Below are 27,900 nucleotides of genomic sequence, written 5' to 3'. Positions count from 1 at the left end.
ATCTTATGTGGATAAAATTGCAATTCGAACCCACCAAAAGAAATTCGAAATGCGATTCCACTTTGCCATACCCCCGAGACATCCGCAGAGCTGAGGCGTCGTATGGACTTCGGACCTGACGGCGATTAAATCCTTCTGCCCTTGGGTGTACGAATTACGCAAGAAAATGTTCTAGCCGAAGCATCAGGGGAGAGACCAGCCGGCCCCCAGACCATATCGGCTAATCCCTTGCATCTCTGCCACGCACGGAATCGGTTGAAAATATAATGTTAAAAAGTCTTGTCTATTCGGTGCATTGTTTTCAAGGCTATTGTTATACTGATTCACCTGGAACCGTGGTCCAGTGGATAAATCGTTGTCGTTCAAGATACTGAGTCAAGGTAGTCTGAGGAGGGTTAGCGCTTGGATGGGTGACCAATGTAAACATTATTCCTACTCACGCTTTTGCTCCTTTTTTCCGTTTTTCTTTTTTGATTTTTAAAATGAAAGAATTTTTCCCCTGTTTTTGAGTAGCCTATTACTGTCTATCCAAATCCATCAAATTGAAATCTAGTGGAGGAAAATCCCCGAAAAAAATTAAACTGCCGGCTATTTCGGGTGTCTCCCTAGAGGAGTGTCATGACCGACAGCAAGTCAAGAATTTTAAGAAACTAAATGCGGGCAGTTCCAATTATGTTTAAAAATCCAGCTCAATCCGTACGATAACACAAACCAAACAAACCTTTTTATGCTTTCTATAATTGTTTATAGCTCTAGCATTATTTAGTCTCAAGTAAAAGTCTGGCCGAGTAAAAATGACTTAAAACAAGATGAAGGTGATGATCTACCGCGGGAAATCGAAGGTCGCCAACTTTATTAATAGACCTCTTCGGCTCCGACGTAATGTTTTCCCATTTCAGACCACGTCATTCCCTAGAGTATCATTTCTTTGTTTAAGGTTTGCGCTGGGTTGCACATGAGAAGACTTATGAATATGGATACAGCTCAAACAAAGAATCTTATTCTTAAGGGAATGACACGTGGTCTAAAATGGGAAAACATTACCCCAAGCCGAAGATGTCTAATAAACATGAGATTTTTTTCACATCCTACACTCTTTCAGCATAGAATATGGCTTTGAGAAGATAAATTAAAAATGTGAGTAGACAAATAAAAGAAAGATCTTATCACGGCATCTTGAACTTTCTTGGTCAGTTTGTACACCCGAGTAATTCCCAATCCCGCTCTGAGCCTTGAATTCCAGCAACTAACGAAAAAAGAATATATATGCGTAGATATTAATTTCCGAAACGTGATTCGCAGCCCCATCCCCAATCAATCACTTTGATAAATTAGACATTTGATTGACAACTGTCACTTGAATATGAATCAGACAGACACGGGATCTCTGTATCACATGTGCGCAGAGGACTCTTGAGTAGTGCCGTGAAGACACCTGGGTACTATTGCGCAATTATGGCATTTTCTGGCGCGGGAAAATAAGGAGACTCAACGCATTTTTTAGACTGGGCTGCCACAGGCAACCCAGTAATAACCAGACCCCATATTCATCAAGAAAGACCTTTCAAGCTCTAGTCACTTCATGTTGGCGAGAGGAAACGAATCTGATATCTTCTGAGGTGAGAGGCGAGTGTGAGACTATATCTGACACCCACCCTTGAATCTTCGGATCAAATCTAGAGTTTTTTCTGTTGCGCAAACAGCCATCTACTAGTGTTCATTTTTCGATTTTATTATATCGATTTATCATATTAATAATTTTTCGTGCTCTAAGCTTCATAAAATGTTGCTTGTGCAATTCTATAATACTAATATTGCTAATTAATATATATTCTATTTGAAAAATTGATCATTCATTCAGGGAACGGAGAACAATAAAGGCGTGTCAAACATGCCTTGTGTTATAAAATTGTCTTTTTACACTATGATAATCTATACGAGATCCATGTTATATAAATATAAAGTGAAATGTGTGTTTTGAAGGGAATTAGATTAAACAACTTTGCTTCACAGACCAGAAATACTGAGGAACATTGCCCGCCCTGTTGGTTAATATAACAAAAGAAATATATAAAAATCATTCGTTAAATCGACGAACATAGCAAGGCAAGCTAAGGCAGGGAAAGTATTAATACATAAACATTCCCAATATCCAGGAAGTTTGACTTTTTTTGAATTAAAAATTCTCGTCAATATTGTCTACCTTTGAGATGTAAATTTAGTTTTATCAAGCTATTTTTTTCTCGCCAAAAAAAAATCCGAGTTCCATTGCCTACCATTTCTAATACCTCCTATTATAGGGCTTTTCAAAAACTAAGCTCGATAGAAAATATTCTAGTTGCGCGGCATTTTTATGTCAATGCAACCAGATAACTCGATTCTGGCGGGTTTTTTTCTGCAAAAAAGACCAAAACGACTGGCCTTCTAACTTCGCGCGACTATAAATATCTGGTGCATAACAAAACCTACCTAGAGTTACTTAGTTATAAATCTAATTATGTGCTTTTCTGTTAGAAAACTGTAATATATTCCCATTTTAACTGGGTATTTCAATGCTTATATATGGTTTTTTAAACTAATATTATTAGAAAATGTACATGCATGTTGGATATTAAATTATGATTTATGCAGAAAGGAGATTTCACTTAGCATTGCGGGTGGGGAGGGAGGGGGGACTTGCTGGGGGAGGCTGAGTGTACCCCTGGGGGGAGGGTTTGTATAGGTATGAACCATCTGTGAAGGGTATTGGAAGACTCGATTTCTTGATTTTAATGTGTTTAGTGTCCATGACCTGACAGTCGATCTGGATCATAGAGATGAAGTCTTGATCTTTCGTTACGTTGACTGTTGTTCCTGGAAGAAAGAGAACAACATGTTAGTTCGTTTATCAACTTTTTGATTTGCTGGCAATCTCGTACCCAGAGGCTTGCTTTTATATTGTCTAGCAACAATTTGGTACCCATTTTTTCATCTTATGTTTCTGTTAAATACTCTCGATTCGAGTTCTCTTTTGCTCAGAATTAGCCTCGAGTTTGTGCAGAATATTAATGTGTTGACCGTGAAATTTCAAAGTGTTTGTTTTGTTAAAGTTGGCTTTCTTTACTTTACCGTTAGTATTTGTGAATATTTAGGAACGGAAATTAGGCTAAGCCTAAGTAAATGAGTATTAAAATAAAGGAACACTTGCACAGCGATAATTTCGAACACTAAAATGGTTTATTCCGACAATATCGAAAAATCTCGAGTATTTCTAAAATCTAGTCGCACCCTCCCCTCCCTCCCTAATAATACATGACCGTTCAAAAGAGCGTCTACCACAATAACCATAGTGGTTCTAATTACGCGTTGTTTGTTTAGTTTGCGGTTATTCGCGGCAATTTGTGGATATTTTTGCGTGCAGTTTGGTAAAGGAGAGCTATAGAAGTGCGACTTGCTCAAGCTGGTCTTAAAAGATAAATGTCACATTACCGACAAAAAATATCAAATGAGTTATCCGGTCAGCTTTTGTTACTGGGTTGCCTGTAGTATTAAAATGCATCGCGTTTCTCCGTGTGTTTTTTTTTTCAAATACGGTCGAACATCTTTAATACGGACGAGGGACCAGAAAAAGCGACCGTATCAGCAGCGTGGTCGTATTAAGAAGGGTTAATTTAACAGTAAATAATATATGAGGTTTCCTTGGGCACATAAAACTAACCGTAACGTACGGTAGATGTCTGTTACGAGTGAGAGAGCGTATGACGAAAAAAACCCCCAAAGTTGTGAGGCAAATATCGTATTTTTATCTATTAAATCATTATTACCATTGGGTGGAGCCATCATCATTAAAGACATCTTAGGTCTTTCAGTGGTGTTACTCTTTGTAGCAGGAAAGACTAAGTGATCCTACAAGGAAACATCAGGTATGAGTACAAACCAAATATTGCAAATCCTGTATGATTGGCTATGCTATTATAGGTCTTTAGTATAAATACACAAGTGATTATTGAAAATCTCGCGCGCTGATTGGTCGAGAAACTCAGATTATCACACGATAATCACCTCCAGCGATAATCCAAAATGACGGCCAGCCGCTTTGTTGCTGTTACTGGAAAAAAAATGTCTTTTATCTTCTTTTTTTCCCTTCTTTTCTTGAAAGAATCACCTGTGTATTTATACTAAAACAATTATTCACCTCAGGCTCGGCGAATATCGGGAATAATAACCTCAACTTCGTTTCGGTTATTATTCCCCGATATTCACTTCGTCTTCGGTGCATAATTGTTAAATAGCGATAGCCCGTCAGTGGAGAGCTGCTCATACCTTTCTAAACGACACGATATACATAGTATCCTCTTGCCTATTGATAGCTTTTGAAAATAATTTCAACCTACAAAAAAAATCATTGTGTTAGGAATCCTAAAATGTCTTTTTGACAAAGGGGATTTCTCTCGTATGGGATTGAATGCGTAGCTTCCCAAAAGGGGTAGAAAATGGGGGTGGTGGGGCTGTGGGGATGGTCAGGGGAGGGAAGAGAAGAGAAGGAAGAGAGAGGAGAGGAGGGGAGAGGAGGGGAAGGGAGGACCTGCAATGAACCCTCATGATTTTGCCTGCCTAAGTAGTAGTTACCCTGTTGGGAGGTTTGCGCAACGTAGTGAGTGTGAGTGGTGAAAGAGGAAGAAGAAGGGCACCACACTTTGAGGAGTGAGCATGACCCTGTCTGTGTGGGAGGGGGCGAGGTACCATGTTGGAAGGTGATAAAGTATAGGAGCAGGTTGGTATAGTTACTCACCAATCAGGACCTCGGAATAGTTGCACTGCATTTTTGCTGGTACTAGCATCAGAAGAGTGTGCATTATGCTGACGAGTAAACATATGCCTGTTGAATCAACAATACTATCAGTTAGAAGTTTCACTAAACGCTTTCTACAAACTATACCCAATCAGTCTGTTCCCAAGTTTTCTCAATATGTATGCGTCGCATAGAGACACTAAGAATGAATAAGGAGATGGCAAAGAATGTTGTTGTACAAAAAAATGGTACCAAGGCGCATTCGTAATGACTTGGCCCACATACATACCACAGGGAAGGAGCGTTTTACCACAGGGATCCCAAGGGACATTTCTGTACCCACCTATTAACTCTTCTTCTTGCTTGAGCTTCGGTACAATTGGGAGCCAATCGTAAGGCAAGCTCCTTGACTTTTGATTTAAACTGAAAACAACAAAATTATTTTTAGAACGAATTTCGTATGACTGTGAAAAACGTGGTACGATTGTGCGGTGCCGTGCCGTGCGGTACGATTGTGCGGCGCTGTGCCGTGCCATACTCTGCAGTGCCGTGCGGTGCCGTGCGGTGCCGTGCGGTACGATTGTCCGGTGCCATACCGTGACGATACACCGTACAAGCATTATTTTCGATGAACAGTAATCTCAAAAGCCATGATTTGCTCAATGAAAGCGGTTATAACGTAGAGTGCCGTGCCGAGCAATGTGACATTTTACAGTCATTTTAATTCTACTCTATCTTAAATTACTCTGATAGCTTTTGATAGACTTTGGTAAAAGGTCTAATAGAGGTTTTGCACCATCACGTGCCCACGCCAATAATGCAGCTTGGGCTGCCTGTGGTTAGATGGCAGAACAATAAGATCCCTTTGCTCTTGGGAATTGAATTCTTGTATTGTTCCTGCCATCTAACATGGCTGCCGTCACGTGGTGTTGCAAAACCTATATTCACTTACTTTATTAAAGTGAACTGTCTTCTTTTGCGTTTGTGATAATTTCTCGACTTCATATCTGTGAATCCAGTCCCCAAGTGCTTCGTTTATTCTGGAATAAAAAAAGGTGATGTCAAGAAAAAATTTACAAAGAAAATAACAGACACCTGAGGAAGGAAGCGAGCACATAGAATCAAGGACCGCAGGTGCTGAGATTGGACTATATAAAATAATACTAGTATGGTAAAGTGTAAAAAGGGGCTTGGATTGGAACATTTTGTGGATTTTAGCAAATGGGGCACTCTAAGACTAATTCAATTTAATTCAAACTTGTTAGAGCTGTGCTCCAGGGTCATACATGGACTGTATAGCGGCTGCCAGAGGCGCCTTCACATGCTTTCAGTTCGACCCCGTTGAATTCAAACTGGTTGGAGCTGTGCTCCATGGTCATACATGGACTGTATAGCAGCTGCCAGAGGCGCCTTCACAGGCTTTCAGTTCAACCCCGTTGAGCTGCGCTACTGCTTTACTTGCGGTGGTGACAAGCGATGACAAGTTTTTTTGTTTGTTTTTTTAAAGACTGACCTTAATGACTCGGTAGCATTAACCTTCAAACTTGGGCATATAGTATTCTCTATTACTTTGGTATGTCTCTGTTTATTCAGTCGTTTCATGGTGTTTCTCATTCTTCTTTCTTTCTTAGCCAGGATGGCTTTCTTCTTGTTCATGTCTCCCAGGAAATCCCATTTATTCTTCACAACAATTAAATCTTTTCTCTCGGCATTCATGTTGATTACATTGTCTTTTGGATATCCACTTAGAGTATCTGGGGTATGTCTGGTGTGTTGTTTCCTCAGAGGGCCATATACTAGAGGTTTGTTACTATTAGTGCTGTCTTTATTGTCTCCTTCATACTGGAGTAAGGCCCGGCCATAATGTACTGAGCCAGTTAAGAGATCAGGGGAACTGAACTTCCAAGAATCTCTTAAAGAACTGGAAAGAATGGGAAACTAAATGTGAATATGATAAACAATTACGTTACTATGAATAAATGGGAAGAATGATAGTGGAAAGAACTGGAAAATTGAAGAGGAATAAAATGAATGGGAAAAGTACAGAGTTTAGATGACCAAACAAGAAGTGAATAAATAAATAGATAATGGCAAAAAAGCTGATAGTTGGAAAAAAAATTGAGTAATAAGATGAACATACAAACAGGAATAAAAACGAATAGAAAACTCTTAATTATTATACAAAATAAAATTGAAATAAAAACTTTGAACACTATCTGACCTGAAAGGTCCTACGTTCAGGGCAACAAGAAGAACTATAGCTAACACACAAGTTGATTTTTTGGCAGTTGACGACCAGTTAGGATGGCTGGACTTTAACAAAATATTCTGAAATGACAAATAAAAAAATAGAATCACATAAAGCTGCAAAACATAACAACAGCAACAGCAGTAGAAACAACAGCAACAGCAGCAGCAGCAGCAATAGCAACAACCATAACCACAGCAACAGTGGTAGCAACAACAGCAACAGCAGTAGCAACAACAGCAACAACCATAACAACAGCAACAGTAGTAGCAACAGCAGCAACAACAGCAGCAACAACAGCACCAACAACAGTGGCAACAACAGTAACAGCAGCAGCAACAACAACAGCAGCAGCAACAACAACAGCAGCAACAACAACAACCACAGCAGAAGATACCAACAATGATAACCACAATAAGAAGGACAACAACAACAACAACTACAACAACAACAACAACGACGACGACTACTACTACACCGCTAGTTACAGTATTTTCAGTTTAAGAATGCTTGGGTGCATTATTTCTCTCAACATACCTCTTTTTCTAATTCTTGAACTTTCTTTCTGAGTTTAGTGTTTTCTTCATTTAACATATCATTTAACTTAGACACTTCTTTCACTTGGTTTTCTAGTGATTGCAAATACTGAAAAACAGCAAGAATGACAAAAAGACATCAGCACAACTGAATATCAATTACCAGTAAAACAGATGTTACACAAGCAGGCTTTTGATTTTAGAAGAGGTTACTGAACTGCATACCGAATACCAATAAATTCTTATACAGTTAGGATAGTAGGCGCGTGCTGATTGGTCAAAAACTGTGCTTTATTAGTGAAGAAGAAAAGTGCTGACGCCATCCTGCGACCGTTTTTCTTTTTGCGTAAATAAATTCAATACCAAAATAATATTAGTAACAATATAATAAAACGAATAAAACAGCTCTTTCTGTGCTCCATTCAGTGATAAAGCACTTAGGAAGTGCTGTAAGCACTCAAGAAGTGTGAGAAGCACTCGCCTACGGCTTAAGCTTCTCCTTACGATTCTTTCATGTTTACGTCACTTTCTGTGTGCTTTATTACTGAACGGAGCATGGAAAAAGCTGTTTTATTCGTTAAATACTGCATACTTAAGAGAACATTACCATGTTGAAATTCTAGGCCAAAGTAGAGAAAGGATTTTTGTTTAAAATTTTTTTATAAGATATATTAAAAAATATATTAGCTTAGCCTGGCTTTGGCTATATGATTACACAATATGCCTGACAATGCAAGTCAGTATTCAGAAGAAAATCATGTTTTAAATTCTGTATAAACTATGTACATAAACCCTTATCCTCTTATAAAGGATTGGTCATCAATTAGCGTGCATCCATTGAGTTTGGATGCCTGCTCGCTCGCTAATTATCCAATCAGAGCGTGCGTTTTACATTAATTTTAGCATAGGGTCAGTACCTCTTTCTTTTTCTTTCTTGATAAGCAAGCCGATTCTCTGTTCTTTATCATTCTTTGTTGCCTTTTGAACAGCTTTTCCTAATGATTAAGATTATAATGTTAGTTAAGACATGTTTCTATCTTTTCAAACATCGGAAATTTGGGAATACCAAAATATTGCAGTGATGTTTTTTGGGGGGCTTCAGGATTCAGCAAATAGAAAGAATGCCTAGACATACAGTATATAGATATCATCAGAGTATGACTCACATTTATAACACCATTTTGTGGTGATTTCACTGGTGATGCGCCATTTGCTACAGCTGTTATGATTGGCTTCTGGGCTGTTGCTCCTTGTTCGTTCTGCAAATAACCACAGTAATAATTTACTTTTAATTTGATATGAAATATTTATTTTTCATAGTCTGGCATTTTAATAAAAATTGTGCATTTTGAAGGCGTACAGTAATCTCTGACTGCAGCCCTGTATACTGGGATAACACATTGCTAAACGACAACAAGAATTGCAAAACAAGGTAAAAAGTATTTGCCCAAGGCGTAAAGGTCTATAGTAAAATCTTAAAGCAACACAAAAAGACCTACCACAACGATTGCAGTGGCTGGAATGCTCCCTGATACTGGGATGTATGTAATATTCCCTGAACTAGAGGTGGTTGCTGAAATGTAAATAAAACCTATTCAATACATGGCAGTACAAATTAAGGAATATGGTAAGGTCACAAGTGTCCAATATTTTGATTTCAATATGTGATGATCACTGTCAAAGGTATTGTGGATGGCCAGAAGACTGAAGTTTCAAGCAAAAGGCTTTGTTTGTTACATTTTCATTAAACTGCTCATTGCTGCCCCATACCTCCAGATGTATATTTTGTCATTGTAGGTTTAGTAGGTGTCAATAGTCCTTTTCACAGTTCTCTGTGCCATCTTGAGAGGTAGCCCGGCCTTTGCATTGAAGCAAGACTAACAGTGAGCTTGCAATGTTGGAGACCTCTTTTTAACACCTTGGACAATTATTCACATGTCTCTTTTATTACGAGCTCACCATTTGTCTTGCTTTGATGCAAAGACGCGGCTACCTTTTGATATGGCACAGGCAACATAATATGATATGTTTCATATCATGAAACATATACTCAATCTTTAGTATTATTCTGAGCAATATTTGACCTGATAATGGTTATGGTAGCCCATTCCGCTAAAAGCTGGTATCCAGAGGGGCTGCGTATAAGATTTGGTAAAGAACATTCCTTAACAGAGGTAAGTGTATAACTTACCTGTTCCTTGTGAGAGGATTTTTGGTATTTGTCCATTCTGCAATGTAATCTTCTGTACATGACCAACAGGAATTGACTGTAAAGGTTTAACAAGACTAGGCTGGACAGTGATTGGTTCTTTTTTCACAGAACAAGATGGTGTTGGTTTGGATTCTGTCTTGATGTTTGTTTGTACCATCTTGACACTGGGGGATAGGTTAAGGCTTGCTTCTGTTCTGATGCACGAGGGGGTTGGGGATATGTTTAGTTCTGTCTTGATTGGTAAGGTTTTTAGGTAAACTACTTGGTCTGTCGTACTGGGTTGATGAGGTGGAGAATACTGCCCATTCATTAATAACTAAAAATTAGATGAATAAAACATGTTAAACAAGCTTTTTCAGTGCTTCCAAATCACAGACCCGAAATCGTACAATTTGCTTATTGCATCAAACGTAGTTTTGGTGCACGTCAATCAAGGAGTTCCATAACATTCCACAAGCACATACTCTTGAAAACTCTGCATTTTCCAACAAGGTCATCAAAATATTTTGATTGACATCCACCAAAACCTTATTTTGTTGAGATAAAAAATTAGGTGATTTCAAGCATTTGATTGGGAAGCACTATAACACTTTGCACCAGAATAATTTACAGCACAAATCGAAAAACCATGGGCACCTAGAAATGTATTCTTCTTTGACCAATTAGAATTGACTTTCTACAAGATAATGGAAAGATAACAATAATGCTTCTGATTGGCTATTGAAAATTCTTGAAATTTTTCTAGGTGCCCACGATTTCTCGATTTCCACTGTAAATTGTCTGTCACTGTAAATTTGGCCAATATAACAAGACAAACCAAAGAAAATGTAACAAAATAGTGGTTATAGTTAACAAGAAATATGACTTTTTATCATATGACCTGTATCTGCCCGGGTGAGCGCTCTTAGAAAAACCTTCGGGAAAATGGCGTGAGCAGGGCCATACGGCTTTGAGAAAGCAGGGCTATATGAATCCGTACGGCCCTGCTCGAATCTGCGCACTTTCTTTTTTTTGATTATTTTTCTTTTCGTGAGGGTCATATGATAAAATGCTTATTGACTGAGTTAGGTTGGGCCATAAGGGAAAATATTTGGCTCTCGGTCATTTGTACGGACCTCGCTGCACTCGGTCCGTACAGCATCACCTCAAGCCAAATATTTTCCCGTACGACCCTCCCACTCAGTCAATAAGTACATATTATCTTTTACAAACCTGAGATTCAGGAGAACTTGGAAGAGAAGAGTCTAGTGATATCAGAGATGATGTAGATGATGACGGTGATGGTGGTGGCTCTTGTTTGATCTGTGTTCCTGTTGATCATATTTCAAACAAATTGGTTGGTTGCACATGAGAAAACACATGAATATGATACAACTCAAACAAAGAATATTATTCTCAAGGGAATGACACGTGGTCTGAAATGGGACAACATTACTTCAGAGCCGAGGAGGTCTATGAAAGAGCTGAAAGCATTCATCATGGCCAACAACTGGCCAGCTGTTTTTTTTTAGCCCTGGTTAGAGAACTTTTCTTTTCAAGAATATACCTAAAGATTTAACTGTGTCTTCTGATATTGCCCACATATCATCACCAATATTCTGAAGAAGCTCACTCAAATCATCTGTATTGACCTAAAGAACCAAAACAGAAATAAACATTAATGATGAAAAGGTAAATTATACACCGTGAAAAGATGAAAAAACTTACTGACGTTTCGGACGCTAGTCCTCCGACTATAATTTACCTTTTCATCATTAATGTTTCATTAGAAACACTGACGCAGCTCACACTAGTTTTTAGCTAGTTATATCTTCTTAGAAAAAAAACATTAATTAACTGAATAAATATTCTTGATATTCTGAATAACAGTAATAATACAAGACATGAAGACTGCATCCCAAAGTAACTGAGCTGAATATGAATCATGAGCAAAAAAATCCAAAATATGGTGTAACAATAATGCTTCCCTAACACATAACATGCTGTGATCCAGCTATAGAAGACTGTATCCTACAAAGTAACTGAGCTGAATATGAATCATAAGCAAAAATATCCAACATATGGTGTAACAATAATGCTTCCTTAACACAAACCATTCTGTAATACAGCTATTGTATATAAGACTTTATCCTACAAAGTAACTGAGCTGAATATGATTAATGAGCAGAAACAATATTAATACTACATATGGACTGGTATAACAATCCTTCTACCCAAACAAAAGACAAGCTGTGATCTATCAACAATGCAGACTATTACAAAAGGAAAAAGATTAAGGGAGTTTGGTTTTGAAATTCACAATTATATATGACTTCTAAAAATAAAAATAAAAATGTACGGTTCATAATAAAAAAATAGATTAGAATATAAGAAGTCCAATATAATCTACAGACAACGTGAATAATTAATTCTCCCACATTTATATGTACAAAAGTTAATTAAAATTAAAGCAATTTGCTTTCGAAATGCAATTTGGGATCTGGCACTTGAATTTTACAAACTAATGCTAAAAGATTTGGTAGTTTAAGATCAGAGACAGTTAATTCGTTTTGGTAAAGGTATGAAAAGAAGATCACTGAATTGGTTCGTTATCAATAATTGTCTGTCTAAAGAACCTCCCCAAAGCAGGTAAACTTTTTATTAATTTAGAGCATATGGGATAGCATTTGCACCTGTATTTACACCGTAAAGAGAAACCTTAAAAATCGATTGATTAAATGAAATAAGCTTATTCTGCAACTCAATAAGACCTCTTAAGCTTTGGCACATGATGTTTTCCCATTACAGAGCATGTGTCATTCCCTAGAGTATCATTTCTTTGTTTAACGGATGCAAACAAGAAAAAACCTGAATATCGATACAACTCAAACAAAAAATCTTATTCTCAAGAGAATGAAAAATCTTATTTTCAAGAGAATGAAACATGGTCAGAAATAGGAAAACATTATTCCCAAGCTAAAAATGTCGATATATTTTTGGACTACACTTCTACGCACACGGTAATGCAGTTTTAATTAACAGCTTATAGAATAGTGACTTCAGGTACTAGGATATACATGCGCTTGTAACAATATAAAAAAGAAAAAATAAGGTATCAAAAACAAAAAAAGAGGAAATATATAGATAAATAAGGAAGACGTTGTTTCATAATTATCGCCAAAATATTTTCCCCATAATTTAGTTGTTTGGACTTATAGTCTTAGACAAAATAATATCGTTAAATAATAAATTTAAACAAAATAAAAAATATTTAGATGTCAGATATAATTCACAAGTGATTTATTTTGACAAAAGATTAATAAAGACATTTAAATTAAGAGATCTAAGTACACAAATGAATCAAAAAGTAACAGGAAATAGTTGCCACACACTACTGTTTCCATGTGAATTAATTAATTCAAAAAAAATCGTTAAAGGGACCCATTAAATATACCATTGTTTATTGTTCCTAAGGCTTTTATTTTGGGGATAAAGAATTTCTCGAGTTTTAGACAAAAATTTGGTACATATTTACCAAAACATTTTCTATAGGCGAGAAAAAACAGAGTTTTATAGTTGGATAGAGACCATAAAATTTAAATATGGTAGTTTCTCAAATGTAATCTAGAGTACGATTGCGTCATGAAGAACCCAGATGTAAATTTACCTCGAAATTCTCACTTAAATTCTACGAGCTTCTTTGAATTAAAAACACCATCAGTTACGCTTGCTTCAACTAAAATAAAGCGATCGGAAGTATTTTTTTATGCTTTGAGGAAATAGTTTCCGTGTTTGTTGGAGCCTGATCAAGGCACGCTCATTATATATGCAGAGGTCGCCATAACTAAATCGTCTTTCAAATAAACTTCCTCAAAACCGAAACAGCGTTTATTATCTCAATTTTAAGCTCAGACATCCCAGAACTCTAATAAATTTGGGTACGTTATACTTTTTTCTAGTATATTAACGAAGTGTTTTGTAAGAAACTTAAGCTTTACGTGTTTTTAAAGGAAACTAATTTGAATCTGCCGACACTTCAGTAACGACAAAGCCAAACGATTCCTTCAGTTTTGCATTATTTTTTCTGCACTTACTTCCATGTCTTGGTCTTTATCACCCAGTATACCACCATTCTGTTCTAGTTTTATATCCGAAAGACCGTCTCCTGTGTACCAAACATTGATATTTTAATTCAAAAATATAACAAAATTCAAACAGCTGATGAAAGCAGAGTTCGCGTGAACAAGAAAGTCCGTAGAAAAACTCACCCCAATCTTCAATTCCAAGTAAGTTATCCACGAAAAAATTCGTATCTGGCTCCGACCAAGGAAGAATCTCTTCCTGGGACATCATAATGTGTTAGAATAGTTTTAAAATGCCGTGTTTTTGGGCAGATTTTGGTCGAGTTTTTATCAGTGAAGCTGCTCGATGTACACGTACAAGTTACTTGGAGTGTGACAGTGTTGGACCAGGTTACGCGCGGTCATTATTGTTGGAGGGTAATTTATTCATGGTACACAGCCAGCTGGGATGACAATGGAAGTCGGCAGAAGAAAAAAAAAGGAAAAAAAAAAAAAATAGAAGAAAGGTCATAATTTTTTTGTATTGAAACGTGTGGTTTAAATCACTTCAAAAAAGTAAAAGTCACCGAAAAGAAAAGAAAGTTAAAGCGAAAAAAGAAAGAAAAGAAAGGGAAAGAATAATCAGGGAAAACATTTTGTTTTCTACAACACATTTTGTCTAACTTTCTCGGCCGATTCCTAGGACAGGTGCTTGGGAACAAAACTATGAAGTAAAACTGTCCTAGCAGCTGAGCACACAAAGGCAGTCGAACCTACGTAGTCGGTAAACTTTGTTAATGACTCATGATTCTAACTCACAGTAACGATGTGTTTTAATGTGAATTGAACAATCTGGACGAAGTATTAGTGATCATTTGAATATCGGGGTCCACATTTGAATTGTGGCAAGAGAATATGAAGTCTTACTTAATATTCTCTTGATTGTGGCTAATCCATTGGCTGACGTTAAGTTATTTATGTCGATCCCAGGAAGGGTCGTTTGGGTACGGCAGTACCCCTCTTCAAGTTATCCAGGATTTTCTCAATGAAATCTGAAAATGTAAAATTTGGTCATAACTTGTGATTTGGGGGGGGGGGGGGGGGGGGGGAATTGTACGTGCCAGTGGCCCAAGTCCAGGCTCACTCGCCTCTCACCTCTGGAGTCTAGTAAAGGAGTTTTTTTAGCTTTTCATCACGTGTGAGCGGAGTTTGTTAGGTCTCTCCCTTGATGCAAGAGTTTTTCTTCAGGTTCAGTTGGGTTTCCTCCATTCCCTCGCACCTAGACCAAGAGGCGTGTAAACCTATACACACTCGCGCGACCAATTACGCAAACGAACGCGCAATTTTTCAATTTCTTATCCCCCTTTATGAGTTAGCCGTGCCCTAACTTAGATCAGCCCAAAGCCAGTTATTTCATCAGGGTATTGATAAAATTTGACATTCATACAAGTCTAAGGGCATTTCCAGTTTGAGCACACAGGACAGAGACTGAAAATAATGATACTAGTTAAGATAAGTTAATTAAGATAGTTGGATAAGTTAAATCAAGATGGAAATACCGCTGAACATATTGTAGCGGTTTTTCTTCAATCATATAAAGACCACTGATTGCGTCACTTTCAGCCAGCAGGCCAGTATTTATTTGCTCTTCAACGAAAACTACAAGGATCGAGTATAGCTATGGCGGTTTAAAACTGGATAAGGATGTGAATTGGAGTTTTTAAATGGTATAGGGGGATCGGAGGGGGGTCGGAGGGGGGTCGGAGGGGGATCGGAGGGGGATCGAAGGGTGGTTGGAGGGGGATCGTACATGGGTACACAAAAGAATTCCAAGTCACACAGCGCTTTTAAAATAAACATAATAGAAAACTATGGCCAATTTTTGTGCAACAGACCAGGGGGGTGGGTGTGGGGGGACCAAGCGAATCCACCACTCCCCCTTCTCGATATACGATGAACGGTCACTTTTGTTCGACCTCCCCCACGGGCTTAAGATAGGACTGAGACATAACCAGTAAAACATATGAGATATCTTAGTTAACTTTGATTAGGGTTCATCACACGTCCCATAAACAGCATCGCATTTGTCGTCTTGTCTCGAATGAAGAAAAGAAAAGGGCGATCCGCCTTCATGGTTTTCTTAGGATTTGCAATCAACATAATCGATAAATCCTCGGAAGGCACTCGGGGATTCTCGGTTCCTGTTTCGCTGGCAGCAACGGACAGTTCCTGCCATATAGATCGTAGCTTGCCTTTTTCCCGCCCAGGATTCGCAGAGAGGTCGGAATTCCGCTTCGTAAAGATGCTGTGAACACCTAACTCTTTCAAAGACACACCAGCATCAAGCAGGATAGAAATATTGAACTTTGGGATGCTGACATCGATATTTGTTAACTCGAGTTTGGAGACCCATCGCTCAATAGTACCAGGCCACAGCCTCTCCTCCAATGTCCTCAAAGACTGATCTTCGTAGGGCAAAACAATCACCATGGAAACGTCAGCGGGAGTATAACGAGGATCCCATGAATCTCCTACGAAGTCTTTCCCATAGTTAAGTTCGATAACCTGACACCTGTATTTTCCATCATTGAAATAATTTAGTTGGTTTTCGTCAGACATTAACCCCATAAAGTCAACCTGAACTTCCTTATCTGAAATGCCTTTTTGCCTTGGAATGAAGAAAGATGAACGCTTGAAAACACTAAACGGGATCTCCCAGTGCGCCTTGAACACCGCCTTGTTGACCAAATTCCTCCTCGTATCTCCATTCCTGAAATCTCTCATAACCTCATTTCCTTGCAGCTTATAATTGGTACTTTCAACACGCATTTTAAAATCGTCCTTCCCCAACAGGGTGTTTTCAAATTTCACATGGACACCATCTTTTCGCTTGTCTATAATCTGTTCATGTAGTTTCTTCATGTCTTTAAACAGTGCCCTTGAATTCAGCTCCAGTAATTCATTCAACTCTTCCAAAGTCTTTCTTCGAACTTGAACTCCTAGCTTGGTCGTTTCTATCGCCATTGCCAGACCAATTGGAGAAAATACGACATTGTTATTGTCTCCACTCGAGAGGATCAGATAAAGCTGAATTCCAAGGTTGTTGCAGCTTTGTGCAGCCTTCGAATTCGACGCCATGGCGGGACTTGCTGAGATGAGCGCGCCATCTGCGTGAACGATCAAGGACAAAGCAAAGAAAACTGCTGCAAATCCTCTTCTCTGTTCTGTAGCCATTATAAGGCCAGGACGAAAGGAATAGAAGTGATAGTGATGTCACAGTGGACAATAATACTTGGTTGTGGATCGAGAATGTGAAATACTAGACCCAGTTTCTTGATCGTATCAGTTAAGACTTATTACGTTTGATCGGAAACCGTCTTTAACACTTGTGGATAACTGACACTTCAACTCATTTGAACAAGTCGATCGTCAACTGATGTCATTTTTTTGTCTAATGACCACGGATGGTTCAAGGAGTTCTAATTTTCTGGATGGTTTAGCTCTTGGTCAGTCGACTTGCGCAAATTCTGCAAAAATAGCGTTTAACTTTAGAAGTGCCTTGAACTAAAAAACTCGATATATTATGCTTATGTAAGAATATCGATCTCATTAGCTTCAATTTTTTATTGCACTTCCAACCCGTGTTTTAATTACTTTCACGAAACTTTGTGTAACCTATAGCCTCCTTTGCAGCCGTCCTTAGGGTCGTCACGCAACGTTGCGTGACGGCCCTAAGAACGGCTGCGAAGGAGGCTATGTAACCTATAGCGCAATTTGAAAAAATGTTGCGAGACAAGTTGCAGCAATCGTTGCGGAAAGTAGAATTCGCTCCTACTTTGGTAACGATCGAGTCTCCCGTTGCACCGCGTAAACACTCTTGCAACTTGTGTCGCAACGCTATTGCGAGACAAATTGCAGAGGAAATTGCTCCGTGTAATCGGGCGAGTTTTAAAAGCGCGCAGGTTGAAGCTGATCAAATGTTTCCTTTCACTGTCACTCACCTCTCGACAAACCTTCTTTATTGCGAAGAGAAGAGATGGTCCGTTACTTCGCTCAACAACTAGGAAAATATTTGCACTTGATGTAGAAATACAAGCAGTCGTTTTTTGTAACTTGCACAGGCTTTGCAATAAGAAAAAATTGCCGCGTGCGCGGAATGGCAATCAACAGCTGGCATAATGCATTTGGTGAGCTGCAACTTGTAATTACTCAGACTAACGTTATCTTCCAAGTGACGTTAAAAACACATGGAAATAATTATTCGTAATGCTTTGGTATTACCCTGGGTGCCAGAGGCCGTGTGGGACTTGGGGGCGAGAGAGAGAGAGGGCCTCCTCCTCTCTCTCTCTCGCCCCCAAGCCCCACACGGCCTCTGGCACCCAGGGTACTTTGGTATGAAGAACGAGCACTGATGTCTCACGCGTAGAGGATTATTTTTTTGTCATTTGGACTGATAAACGTCATGTGCGCCCGTGATTTGTAAAAATCCCTTTGTTCTGGCATCTGTTTCCGAAAACACAGATCAAATTCATGATACTAAAACTCATAACAAAGGAATTTGATCATCTTTACAGCTTTGTTTCTGCTTAATATCACATGAAGTGCGAAAAGTTGATATGGACACAATTACTTATCCGCTCGAAATAACTAAACGATAAAAACTGATAAAGGGATCTAGCCTAATCACGAAAAACACATCAAAATATAATTTCGACAAAAATAAATAAATTTAAATAAGTTGATAGCATCAAAAAATAGTAATGAGAAGCGGTCCACGAGGTAAAAACAAACACGATAATTAAAATGCTCTATTTTTTTCGCGAGATAACCATCTGATCTTTTATCTGTACGATATGGCTGATTTATGAAATTTAGCAGGCGTTGTTTTATCAGTATGGCCACTGGAAAGTAAGTTCGATCATCCTCGAGTGTTCCATTAGCGGATTTAAGAGGGGAGGGGAGGGTAAGACAGCTCTTTAGACACTTCCAGAATGGACACAGGCTTGCATTGTCTGTGGTATTGAGAAAAGTGATGTTCTGAAGTCGGTTTGTCAGGTCCAGGTTCTTCTTTCATTCGAACTTCTTCTCAATGCTGAAACAGTTTCCGAGCCCTAAAATGCTTTATTAGACATCGTAATGTCTATAAACTTTGTCTTTAGTAAAAAAAATATGAAAGCCGATTAAGTGTGAAAGCTAAAAAACTGTAGCTTTGAGAGCATTCATTAATTTGAAACGTTTTGTTTCGCTAAGTACTATAGTACTGCACGGTGGTAACTGGCCTCTGGGGATGACTTCCACTCAGGTTTCTTTCTCAAGACTACGGCTCAACCGGACGGTAACATTTCACAATATACTATAATACTATAAGCCAAGTGTCAGTGCATAAGAAAACAAATTGCTAAAAGATTTAGGATAAGAAGAATTTCGACTTTTCCGGCCCTAAAGCGAAATGAGATATGAACTTCATAAGTGAGATAGATTAACTCCTTCAAAAACCATTAACAACCGTTCACTCACGAAAACAATTAACCTAAAGTACTGGTAATATTGACAACAGCATTCCAATACTGACATACATGCTAGAGGGTTCTGCGACCAATGCTTTAGCATTCGCAGCGCTGTTTCATCATATATATCTACAACAACTGTAGCATTATATATATGTAACAATATATATATAAAATATCTCATTCATCTATCACTGATATCTAGCACAAAAATTTGATTCCTTAGAGAAGCATATCGTTCATTCTTTTCCCAAAACGTTTTGATTACTGCTTCAAACAATCGGCATCAGTTTTGAAAAAAAGGCATAATCTGCTAATAAGTCCCCTATAGATATTCTAGAATCTACCAAAACCAGTTTTTTTTTTTTGAGTATTTTCTTTTCTTTTTCGACAAAGTGTTGCAACAAGTGAACATTTCAACGAAAATTCAAATGAGTTCCTTCGTGTACATTTTCGTAGTTGAGTGTTAAGGCATAAACGAACGAACAACAATGTACTCAGTGCGTTTCTTCTAATCTTATTACTAACGTTTAGTTTCGTAATGTTTGTAATTGTTTATTAAATTTATATTCACGCCCAGAAGCGATTCCCTGTGGTTTGAGATAAGCACGCTCACTTTGAACAGCGAGGAACCTTGTGTTGCCTTCCTCGTGGAATGAATGACACTTAAATCTCGAAAATTCTTCAAACACTTCAGATGTTTTACAGGTTCCTACTGAAAAATTTAATGATTTAATTTACTTTGCTAGTCTTTTCAATATGCACAAATATCTCAAAGAACAAATACTTTTGTACCATACAGTTTCTATAACAGCCACTTTTAGTCAAAACAACACAGCAGAAACAATTTCAGTTGTTTCGCAACGCTGAACAAATAATAAAAGATGTTGAGAGAAGTTGAAGGGTTTGAAGAAAAAACATGTATCATAAGCTCGTATCGTTCGGCATGATAAGTTTCCGCTTAAATAAAATCTATAAATTAGCGTTTTTTTCAGCGCGAGAAAAAATGTAGAATGCAGTGGCGACCTTTGCATTGCAGGTTGTAGTTCGCGTTCTGCACACAAATTTTACTTAAAAACGTCTTGCAGCGGGGTTTAAAAACAAGCAATCTTACAAAACCTTGAAATAAAACCTTTAAAACCTGCCTTCGACAGATTTCCTTTTCTTCAAATGACAAGCTGGAGTAAATGACTCGGTATAGAGGAAAACATCGCGTGATTCTATCTGTAAAAATACTACTGAAAACCTATACAATTTAATGCCTACCAGGTAATTAGAAAGCTATCAAACCATATTGGTAGGGTTAAGTGTCACGTAATGATATTTTCGAATAAAAAAAGCTTTTGAAATTTGAAAATAACTTAATTTCCAAAGGTTAAAATGCCTTAAGTGTAAAGATATTTGTAAACTTTAAATGTCCATTTCTAGAAAATTCTTATATCTAATAGGAAAAATGGCTGGATATTTTGTGGATTGGACCAAGAAAAAAATCTTATGGTTTATTCCTTTCGACTACGAAGAAAATGCCGATAAAGTTCTCGCAAAAATAGTTAAAAATTATGTCTAATTTGTTTTAGTTCTCAAGGTTTAGTGCTGAATATATTTCTTTCAATAACACATAACAACAAATCAAAACTAAGGAATTTCAATAAAATAACCTCACCATTTTCAGCTTTTTCTTTTTATTGCAGTAAATTTATGTATAACAGAATTTTGAAATCGTTCGAGGATATAAATTTAAATATAAAGAATCAATGTCTTTTTCTTGAATATTGAACGATGAATAAATAACACAGTTGCCTGCCTTTGCTTGACACAAATTTCAAAAATGCCAAAGTTGGAATTTCAAAACAATTTACAAAGAATATATTTTTAAGTTTTTGAGCTTAATAATTTATTTCTAAATAAATTTATAATGCATTTATTGTTATTTACTAGTGATTTATATAATATTTGATGATCATGGTAACCACTATATAGATATTTATTGTTAGGTATTAAGGAGCTGGTTGAATTTTTGAATGTAGCAAGACAAGGCAAACGAACGGCAAGAATTGAAAGAACAAGAAAAACGACAACTTAATCTAATATCTAACTTACAAAAGACCAACATTTAAGACCATTCAAGATTTGTAGGAGAGAGGTAGCGTGAAAAATTGGTAAGCCTTTATCATATTTTTGAGCAGAAAAATCCCAGCAGAAACGACATCTCTTTTGATAGCAAATAGTCAACCTTTTTGCAAAGCTTTTGAAAAAACGGAAAAAATGGGAAAACTCTCCGGCCCCCATTTTTCAACTATCTTCTTCCTCTATAATAAACAATGGATGGTCCTTCAGATGTAACTAGAATAACCTCTATCAGATCATTTTGATAAAATCTGACATACAGTAAATCTGGTCTACACAACCTAATATTGTTGAAAATTTCTAACAAACTTCAAAAGAGTGAAAAACCATATATCAGAGAAAAACTTTGTAAGAAATTCCACACATTTACACAAATTAGTAAGTTCATTAGATCTCAGTAAACCGTAGACCTACAAAACTTTGCACTAATTTGTACAATTTTGTAAGATAACTTTTTCACAGATATATGGTATGCACTCTGATAAAATATTATTATTCTGACAGGAAGTAGAAAAACAATGAAAAATTGTGTAATATGAAAATATCTAAAAAATATTGAGTTTCTTCTAAATTGTTTTCCTATGACCGATTCCCTTCTGTATACAATCTTGGCACTGACTACACTAATGCATCTTTCTTTGTTTTGTCTAAGATTTCCTGTAACATGCCTGCTGGATGAGTCAAGATCTATATCTCTGTACATAGCTCCTTAAGTGTGACATCAATCATAAAATTATGGGGAAACGACTTCAAGGCCCAAAATGAAAAGCAGCTCTATAAAGATTGTTTTTACTTTTTCTTCATGAGAGGATTTTTTGAGTGCAAAGGTTCAATTATTTCAATGGAGTTTTTCTCATTATTATATTTAATGGTTTTTGTAAGCAACTGGACCCGGTAATACATGACAACTTAAAAGCTTGATATCTTTTTAGATTAAGGTATTAAGTATCTGAGAATCACATTTTTCTGCAGCTATTGTAATCTTAAATTATTGCTTAAACAGCTGACATGCACCTATTTTTAAAGATATTATTTTTAAAAATAACATTCTGTGAAGATCCACTAAGTTGTTATGGCAACAGAGAGTATTTCAAAGCAGTCAGTGATTATTTTTGTCCTGGCTCAAATGAGAGCTTTCAATCATTACCAAGCTCTATTTTTACCAAGGAAATCAAATCTAGGTTGCTACGACAACTAAAAGGCTTGGCAAACAGTTTCAATGGATTTGATTCATCTTGTCAACATGAACAATAGAAAATTATTTTTAAATGCACTAAAGTTCATATCTAATCCCTGAAAAATGTTTGCATGGTACTTAAAACTAGTTGGAAAATCTTGATCATATTTCACCAAATTTTAGAATTTTTACATCATTCAAACTGAAAATTTGAGCCTTTTACAGGTTATAAAGAAAAATGTATGAGTAGTAATAAAACAAAAATAGCTTTCAGATATTCAACTTATTAATTTTAGTATGAATCACAATGTTAATCTTCCTTTACAGAGCCAGTTTGATACTTCATGTAAGACTACAAGAAATGGCTGCCATTATTCCGTAATAAAGTCTCAAAAGGATCAATAGATATGCTGTCGTAAATTCAATATTATAACATTGTTAAGTAGTGAACCGACTAAAATTTCTACCCAAATTTTCTTATTATTGTTGGTGCCAAAAGGTAGGAATGTCATGTATGGTATATTATTCTATTCTTACCAATAAATGTACTCGCAGTTGCATGGTGATCCATGTTTTCATATCATACCCAAAGTACCATATGACTAAAGCCTTGCAATAAAGTTTGAATTTTAAGATTTCAAATGTGGCCTGTATCCATAAATGTGGTATTCAGTAAACAGTAGACCATGTTATTTGAAATAAGTGTATATCATAACGGACATAATGTTTCAGGTAAGGACAGCTTGATTAAAAGAAAGTCTAGTTCAGAGCTGGACTCACTTTGTATGCAGCGAAGACGAACTCAGTAGAGGAAATAGACTGGTAAAAATATTGTAAACCTAATGATCACAGTATTTCCTATGATTTTTAAAAAAATATAACTAGAGAAAGTCTAGGTTACAACTAATTATAGACCTCAAAAAAATTTATTACTCAAAACTAAAAATCACGGGAAGTATTTAATGAAATTACAAGAGAAATTCAAATCATTTTTGAAAAGCACAGCAAACAGCAAATGTCGTTATAATTACTGTATGTACAGATGAATAAATATTTGATTTCTATCATCAATAAGCACCATAACTTATCATAAAATCAATTATTAAAATTGGCTCACATTGTTTGAGCCTCAAAAAAATTTTTTTCTGAATTATTTCTTTTATTATTATAACAAAAAATGTTTAAAGAAAAGTTCGGAAAATATTAACAGTATAGAATTGACAATAATAGGAAAAATTTTGAGTTTCCAAATAATTTGTCAACTATGTGTGAATAAACTGTGAGGTATATTTAATGAATTTTTATTCAATACTGCATGAATGGAATAAAAATCTATACAAAAGAAACATATGTTTTCATTAATTTTTAATAGCTTTGATTTTTTCAGGCTATATTGACAATATCTTTGGGATTAGTTTTGGGTTTTTTTTGTTTATATTCAAAAAAGTTAATATGCTCGAGAACAATAATTAAAACTAGTTTTCAAAAACACTTGAATGAAAAAAATGAATCCTATTATTAACCTCATGTACAACTCATTTTGAAAAACATTTCTACCAAATTAGTTCAAAACTATTTATTTTTTCATGAAAAATTATCAACCTCAAAATGTACATGAGACATTTATAATCTACATGTTAATTCCACTAATTCTTTTGTACATGTAGATGAATCCCTACTATCAATATATATGTGCACCAAAATAGTTTCACTTTCAAAGTATAAATTTTGAGAGAGTTCTTCGATATTGTTTAAAACATATCTTACTTTTTTCAAGCAGGGAATAATAATTATTATCCACTTATATTTCTCTCACAGCTGAAAACCTATCTACACGCACATGTATATAATGTGGTTCTCTTACGTTGGATTTTTATCTGTAAATTTACAAACACTGAGCTCTCGTTGGTATAATACATGTGGAACTCTAAACATGGTATTGATATCAACTTTTTGTGTGAACAGAACTGAATAATCATCTTGTCCAGGTCTGAATAATATTGGTCAAAATATCTTATGCTTCAATTGAACAAAGGATATATCAATCATAAGCCAAGCCCACATCTGTTTTGAATAAACAATTTGCAAGGATGGACATTTTAATTTATGCATAATACACCCACCTCTTCCCTAAAGAATCTAAATCCTTTACAATGACTTGCCTACAGGGTTTTTTGATTCTTATTTTTAAATATATTTCGTTTTTGGCAGGAAATTTGGGCTGGTGAATCATTTTGACATGCAGGCTTAGAAATCATGGATCAACTACGATTAAACGTCCTTTAGATGATAATTATAATAAATTACCTCAAGGCAAATCCCAAGTTATCGGGATCTTCCTCTGTATAGTGCATTCATTGAGAATTCATCATGAATTCTTTGGGTCATGCTGGCTTGTCTTTGAGGTCACACTTAAGATGACACTTGTGGCCAAAGGTGTGTAAGTGTGAGTCACTCATACAGGGTTGTCAACTCTCCTGGATAAACCGGGAGTCTCCAGATTTTGGACCGTATCTCCCGGTCTCCAGATAAGAGTCTCAATTCTCCCGGATAATCGCCGAAGCTGACCATTTCTTGTGAGACTCGACTTTCACAACCATAATTAAAATTCCAATTATTTTGTGTTGTTTGTGTTATTTTACATCGCTAACAAAATCAAAACGTTCCTCATAAACTGTTCTTGCAAGCAGGCCATTGTAATATAAGCGATAATCTGATTGGTCAGAAATATACCAATCACATCAAATGTTACAAAGCGAAAGACGTCTTTTTGCGCGCTTTTTGACGCGCTGTGACGTCATTTCCCTTCCCTATCAATTCTCCAGATTTGAATATCTTGGGGGTTGACAGCCCTGCCCATACCAAGCACAAAGAGGTTTGGAGTTCATTTTTCTTAGCTAGTTTCATGTCATATCTAGTCGTTACCATCATCTGTTCCAGATAATGAAAGAAACTTAATCCAGTGATCAGTTTTGGAGCAGATGACGATGGTACCATCCCGAAGTACTGTAATATCGCTAGGCTTTCCATCTAAAACATACTTGCTCATATACTGCCCACTTGTGGTGTACATCTGAATGCTCTTTGTACTCACATCACATACCAGTAAGTTCTCGCCCGTAGGGTCCAATGCAATTCCTGTGGGTGATGTCAGTTCACCATACTCATTTCTACTTCGTCCATTTCCTCGCCGCAACATTGAACCCCATGCACCAAACTGCCGTACATAGTTCCCTTGCTCATTATACACAACGACACATCCTTTGGCAGTATCTGAGACAAAGTATTCCCCTCGGTGGTAAATGGCTTTGAATGGTGAAGATGTAAGACTACTGCCGTAGCAAGGGAATTTCAGTACCGCTCGCTGTGCATTAATATTATTATTGGCACCATATATACACACGGCAGACTTGTAGAACATTGATGATGGCTCACTCGTGACAATAAGGCGACCCGTCTGATCACATGTGACAGATCGGTGACGTACCCCATGATCTGTTGTTTTGAAATTGCCCGAGATTTTCCCAGTGTTTGGGTCAATGTGCAACAACTCCTTAGAGCTGTACACTGTAATGATTTCCCCATCCCCTGTGAATGCTACTCCTGAGTAAGGCAAAGATCCTGAAGCAATTCTCTTTTTAAGTCCTCCTTGTCCATTTAGCACTAGAATTCTATTGTTGTCCGGCTCTGCTACTGCAATATCGCAAGTAACCGGGTTCGATGCAATAGCTACTGGAGAAATTGTCTCTAGCCCAATAACACTTCCCAAAATCGTACGAGTTATACAAGCCGATTGAAAAACAGGGAACGAGAGATCTAGAGCCGATATGGTTGATGAACTAGAATTCATAGCTTCTACGGAATTCACAAAAGAACCATTTGTTCGCTGCAATGAGCTTCCATTGAGACTTGAGAACGAATCACTCCTTCCAACATCGTCTGATAACTCAAAATCTATCTCCGTCCCAGTTTTAATTCTTCCAAATCCTTTACGAAGAGAAACAATTTTCTCAAACCGTGTTAAAAGAATAATAGAGTGGGGTTCTTCTGTATAGATTTTCTTTGCCCTGTTTTTGACAGTCTTTCCCTCCTCAATGAGGCGTTCTTTCATCTCGACTATTTTCGGTCCATCGCTATTTTTTAAAACCGCCTCCGTCTTAGACACGAAGTCTCTCAATTCTTTTCTAATTCCTTCGCATTCTTCTTTCCTTTTTTCATATCCTAGAATTTCCATATCTTTAGCAATGATATCATCTATTTTACTACACAAGTCTTTCTCTTGTTTTCGGATGAATTTTACTAAAGAAGTCGCCGTTGACGTGATTTCACTTTTGAGGGTTTCGCATCGTTCAAGTCTCTCCTGCTTCTGATTTCCAAGCTTTCGAAGGTCCCTCTCGACAGTTTGCAGCTCATCCTTCATAGTTTCCAAACATCTTCGTAGCTCGATTCTTTCTAACCGTCCCGGTGAGGCCTCCAACAGTTTCACGATCAAACAATTTGTCGGAAAACCACTCACTCCTTCGCTTGGAATATTCGACTCCTTTCGACACACAGGACAGCGTATTTCCCTCTCTTCTTCAACTACTATCTTTTCCAGACACTTTTTGCACACATTATGAGCACAATTAGGTAGTGTCTTAGGCTCCAGGAAGTCTTCTAAACAAACAGGACAGGTACATTCATCGCTAATAACTCCACTAAGAGTTTTCTTGGCCGCCATGTTTGTCAATGAAGAATAAAGACTACTCCACCCCACTAGGACTCCCACAGGATGTTTCGTTCAACCGGAAGTGACGGATTCAATAACAAAAGCATGGTCAGACATCCCCCTGGGGAAAACAAAATTAAAAGACTTCGATATTTGTTTGGGTTAGGTAGATAAGTCTGTTAAAAAGAGTTTTGACGACAACACGCGTGGCAGATATTGGAAAGGTTTTAGCACAAAGATCTTGCGTAGCTTAATGCGTCATAAATAGTTCTATATGTATAGTGATAGACAGAGAAATATCAAACTCATATCCGGTAAGCCAAGAATCCTGTAATAACTGACTAAACATGTACCGACAAAGTCTCTATTGTTCCCCGAGAACAATTGATTAAGTCTGCCAATGTTGTTGTGTTTTGATTATAGCTAATTCTGGGATTCTATCCAGTGAAGTGCCCGTAGTGTCGTGTGATGCGCGCGTGATATGAAGGCCAACCTGAGACCGTTGGTGAAGGTACGATGATAACTTATGAGGATGAAGAGGATGACTATGAAGACCGACACTAAAAATGGATGC

General features: G+C 37.0%; 3 protein-coding genes and 1 long non-coding RNA gene across 4 annotated transcripts; 1 reads left to right on the top strand and 3 right to left on the bottom strand.

Moving 5' to 3' along the window:
- Positions 1 to 1,716: 1,716 nt before the first annotated feature.
- On the bottom strand, positions 1,717 to 14,223 carry LOC116303196 (cyclic AMP-dependent transcription factor ATF-6 alpha). The gene is made up of 17 exons (XM_031712690.2): positions 14,015 to 14,223; positions 13,841 to 13,911; positions 11,314 to 11,398; positions 10,980 to 11,077; positions 9,747 to 10,083; positions 9,055 to 9,128; positions 8,722 to 8,814; positions 8,473 to 8,550; positions 7,557 to 7,664; positions 6,993 to 7,099; positions 6,285 to 6,692; positions 5,724 to 5,811; positions 5,115 to 5,194; positions 4,772 to 4,858; positions 4,303 to 4,369; positions 3,804 to 3,885; positions 1,717 to 2,853 (listed from the first exon to the last, which is right to left on the bottom strand). Exons 1-17 carry the CDS (start codon positions 14,097 to 14,099, stop codon positions 2,642 to 2,644), a joined length of 2,160 nt encoding a protein of 719 aa, XP_031568550.1. The 5' UTR covers positions 14,100 to 14,223; the 3' UTR covers positions 1,717 to 2,641.
- Positions 14,224 to 15,415: 1,192 nt separating this feature from the next.
- LOC116303198 (serine protease inhibitor-like) lies at positions 15,416 to 17,133 on the bottom strand. The gene has a single exon (XM_031712691.2). It carries the CDS (start codon positions 17,039 to 17,041, stop codon positions 15,845 to 15,847), a length of 1,197 nt encoding a protein of 398 aa, XP_031568551.2. The 5' UTR covers positions 17,042 to 17,133; the 3' UTR covers positions 15,416 to 15,844.
- A 4,151-nt stretch (positions 17,134 to 21,284) lies between these two features.
- Positions 21,285 to 23,020, top strand: LOC116303192 (uncharacterized). The gene is made up of 2 exons (XR_004197928.1): positions 21,285 to 21,473; positions 22,094 to 23,020. It is a non-coding gene; the product is annotated as an uncharacterized LOC116303192 (long non-coding RNA).
- Positions 23,021 to 24,657: 1,637 nt separating this feature from the next.
- Positions 24,658 to 27,455, bottom strand: LOC116303203 (uncharacterized). The gene has a single exon (XM_031712698.2). The coding sequence runs from the start codon at positions 27,336 to 27,338 to the stop codon at positions 25,533 to 25,535; it is 1,806 nt and encodes a 601-aa protein (XP_031568558.1). The 5' UTR covers positions 27,339 to 27,455; the 3' UTR covers positions 24,658 to 25,532.
- Positions 27,456 to 27,900: the final 445 nt, after the last annotated feature.

The sequence above is a fragment of the Actinia tenebrosa genome, unplaced genomic scaffold (genome assembly GCF_029948245.1).
Source record: "Actinia tenebrosa isolate PJP-AT-01 unplaced genomic scaffold, QUT_ActTen_1.0 PGA_scaffold9__36_contigs__length_13948895, whole genome shotgun sequence".
Lineage (NCBI taxonomy): Eukaryota > Metazoa > Cnidaria > Anthozoa > Actiniaria > Actiniidae > Actinia > Actinia tenebrosa.
This window is presented reverse-complemented; position numbering and strand designations above follow the sequence as displayed.

What these genes read in the sequence shown, in the direction of transcription:
- LOC116303203 (XM_031712698.2), bottom strand. Translation starts at nt 27,338, where the DNA reads ATGGCGGCCAAGAAAACTCTTAGTGGAGTTATTAGCGATGAATGTACC.
- LOC116303196 (XM_031712690.2), bottom strand. Translation starts at nt 14,099, where the DNA reads ATGATGTCCCAGGAAGAGATTCTTCCTTGGTCGGAGCCAGATACGAAT. An exon ending in AATGCTACCGAGTCATTAAG is followed by an intron (nt 5,812 to 6,284) that starts GTCAGTCTTTAA and finishes TTTTTATTCCAG; the next exon opens with AATAAACGAAGCACTTGGGG. An exon ending in GATGATGGCTCCACCCAATG is followed by an intron (nt 2,854 to 3,803) that starts GTAATAATGATT and finishes TCTTTCTTCCAG; the next exon opens with GAACAACAGTCAACGTAACG.
- LOC116303198 (XM_031712691.2), bottom strand. Translation starts at nt 17,041, where the DNA reads ATGGCTACAGAACAGAGAAGAGGATTTGCAGCAGTTTTCTTTGCTTTG.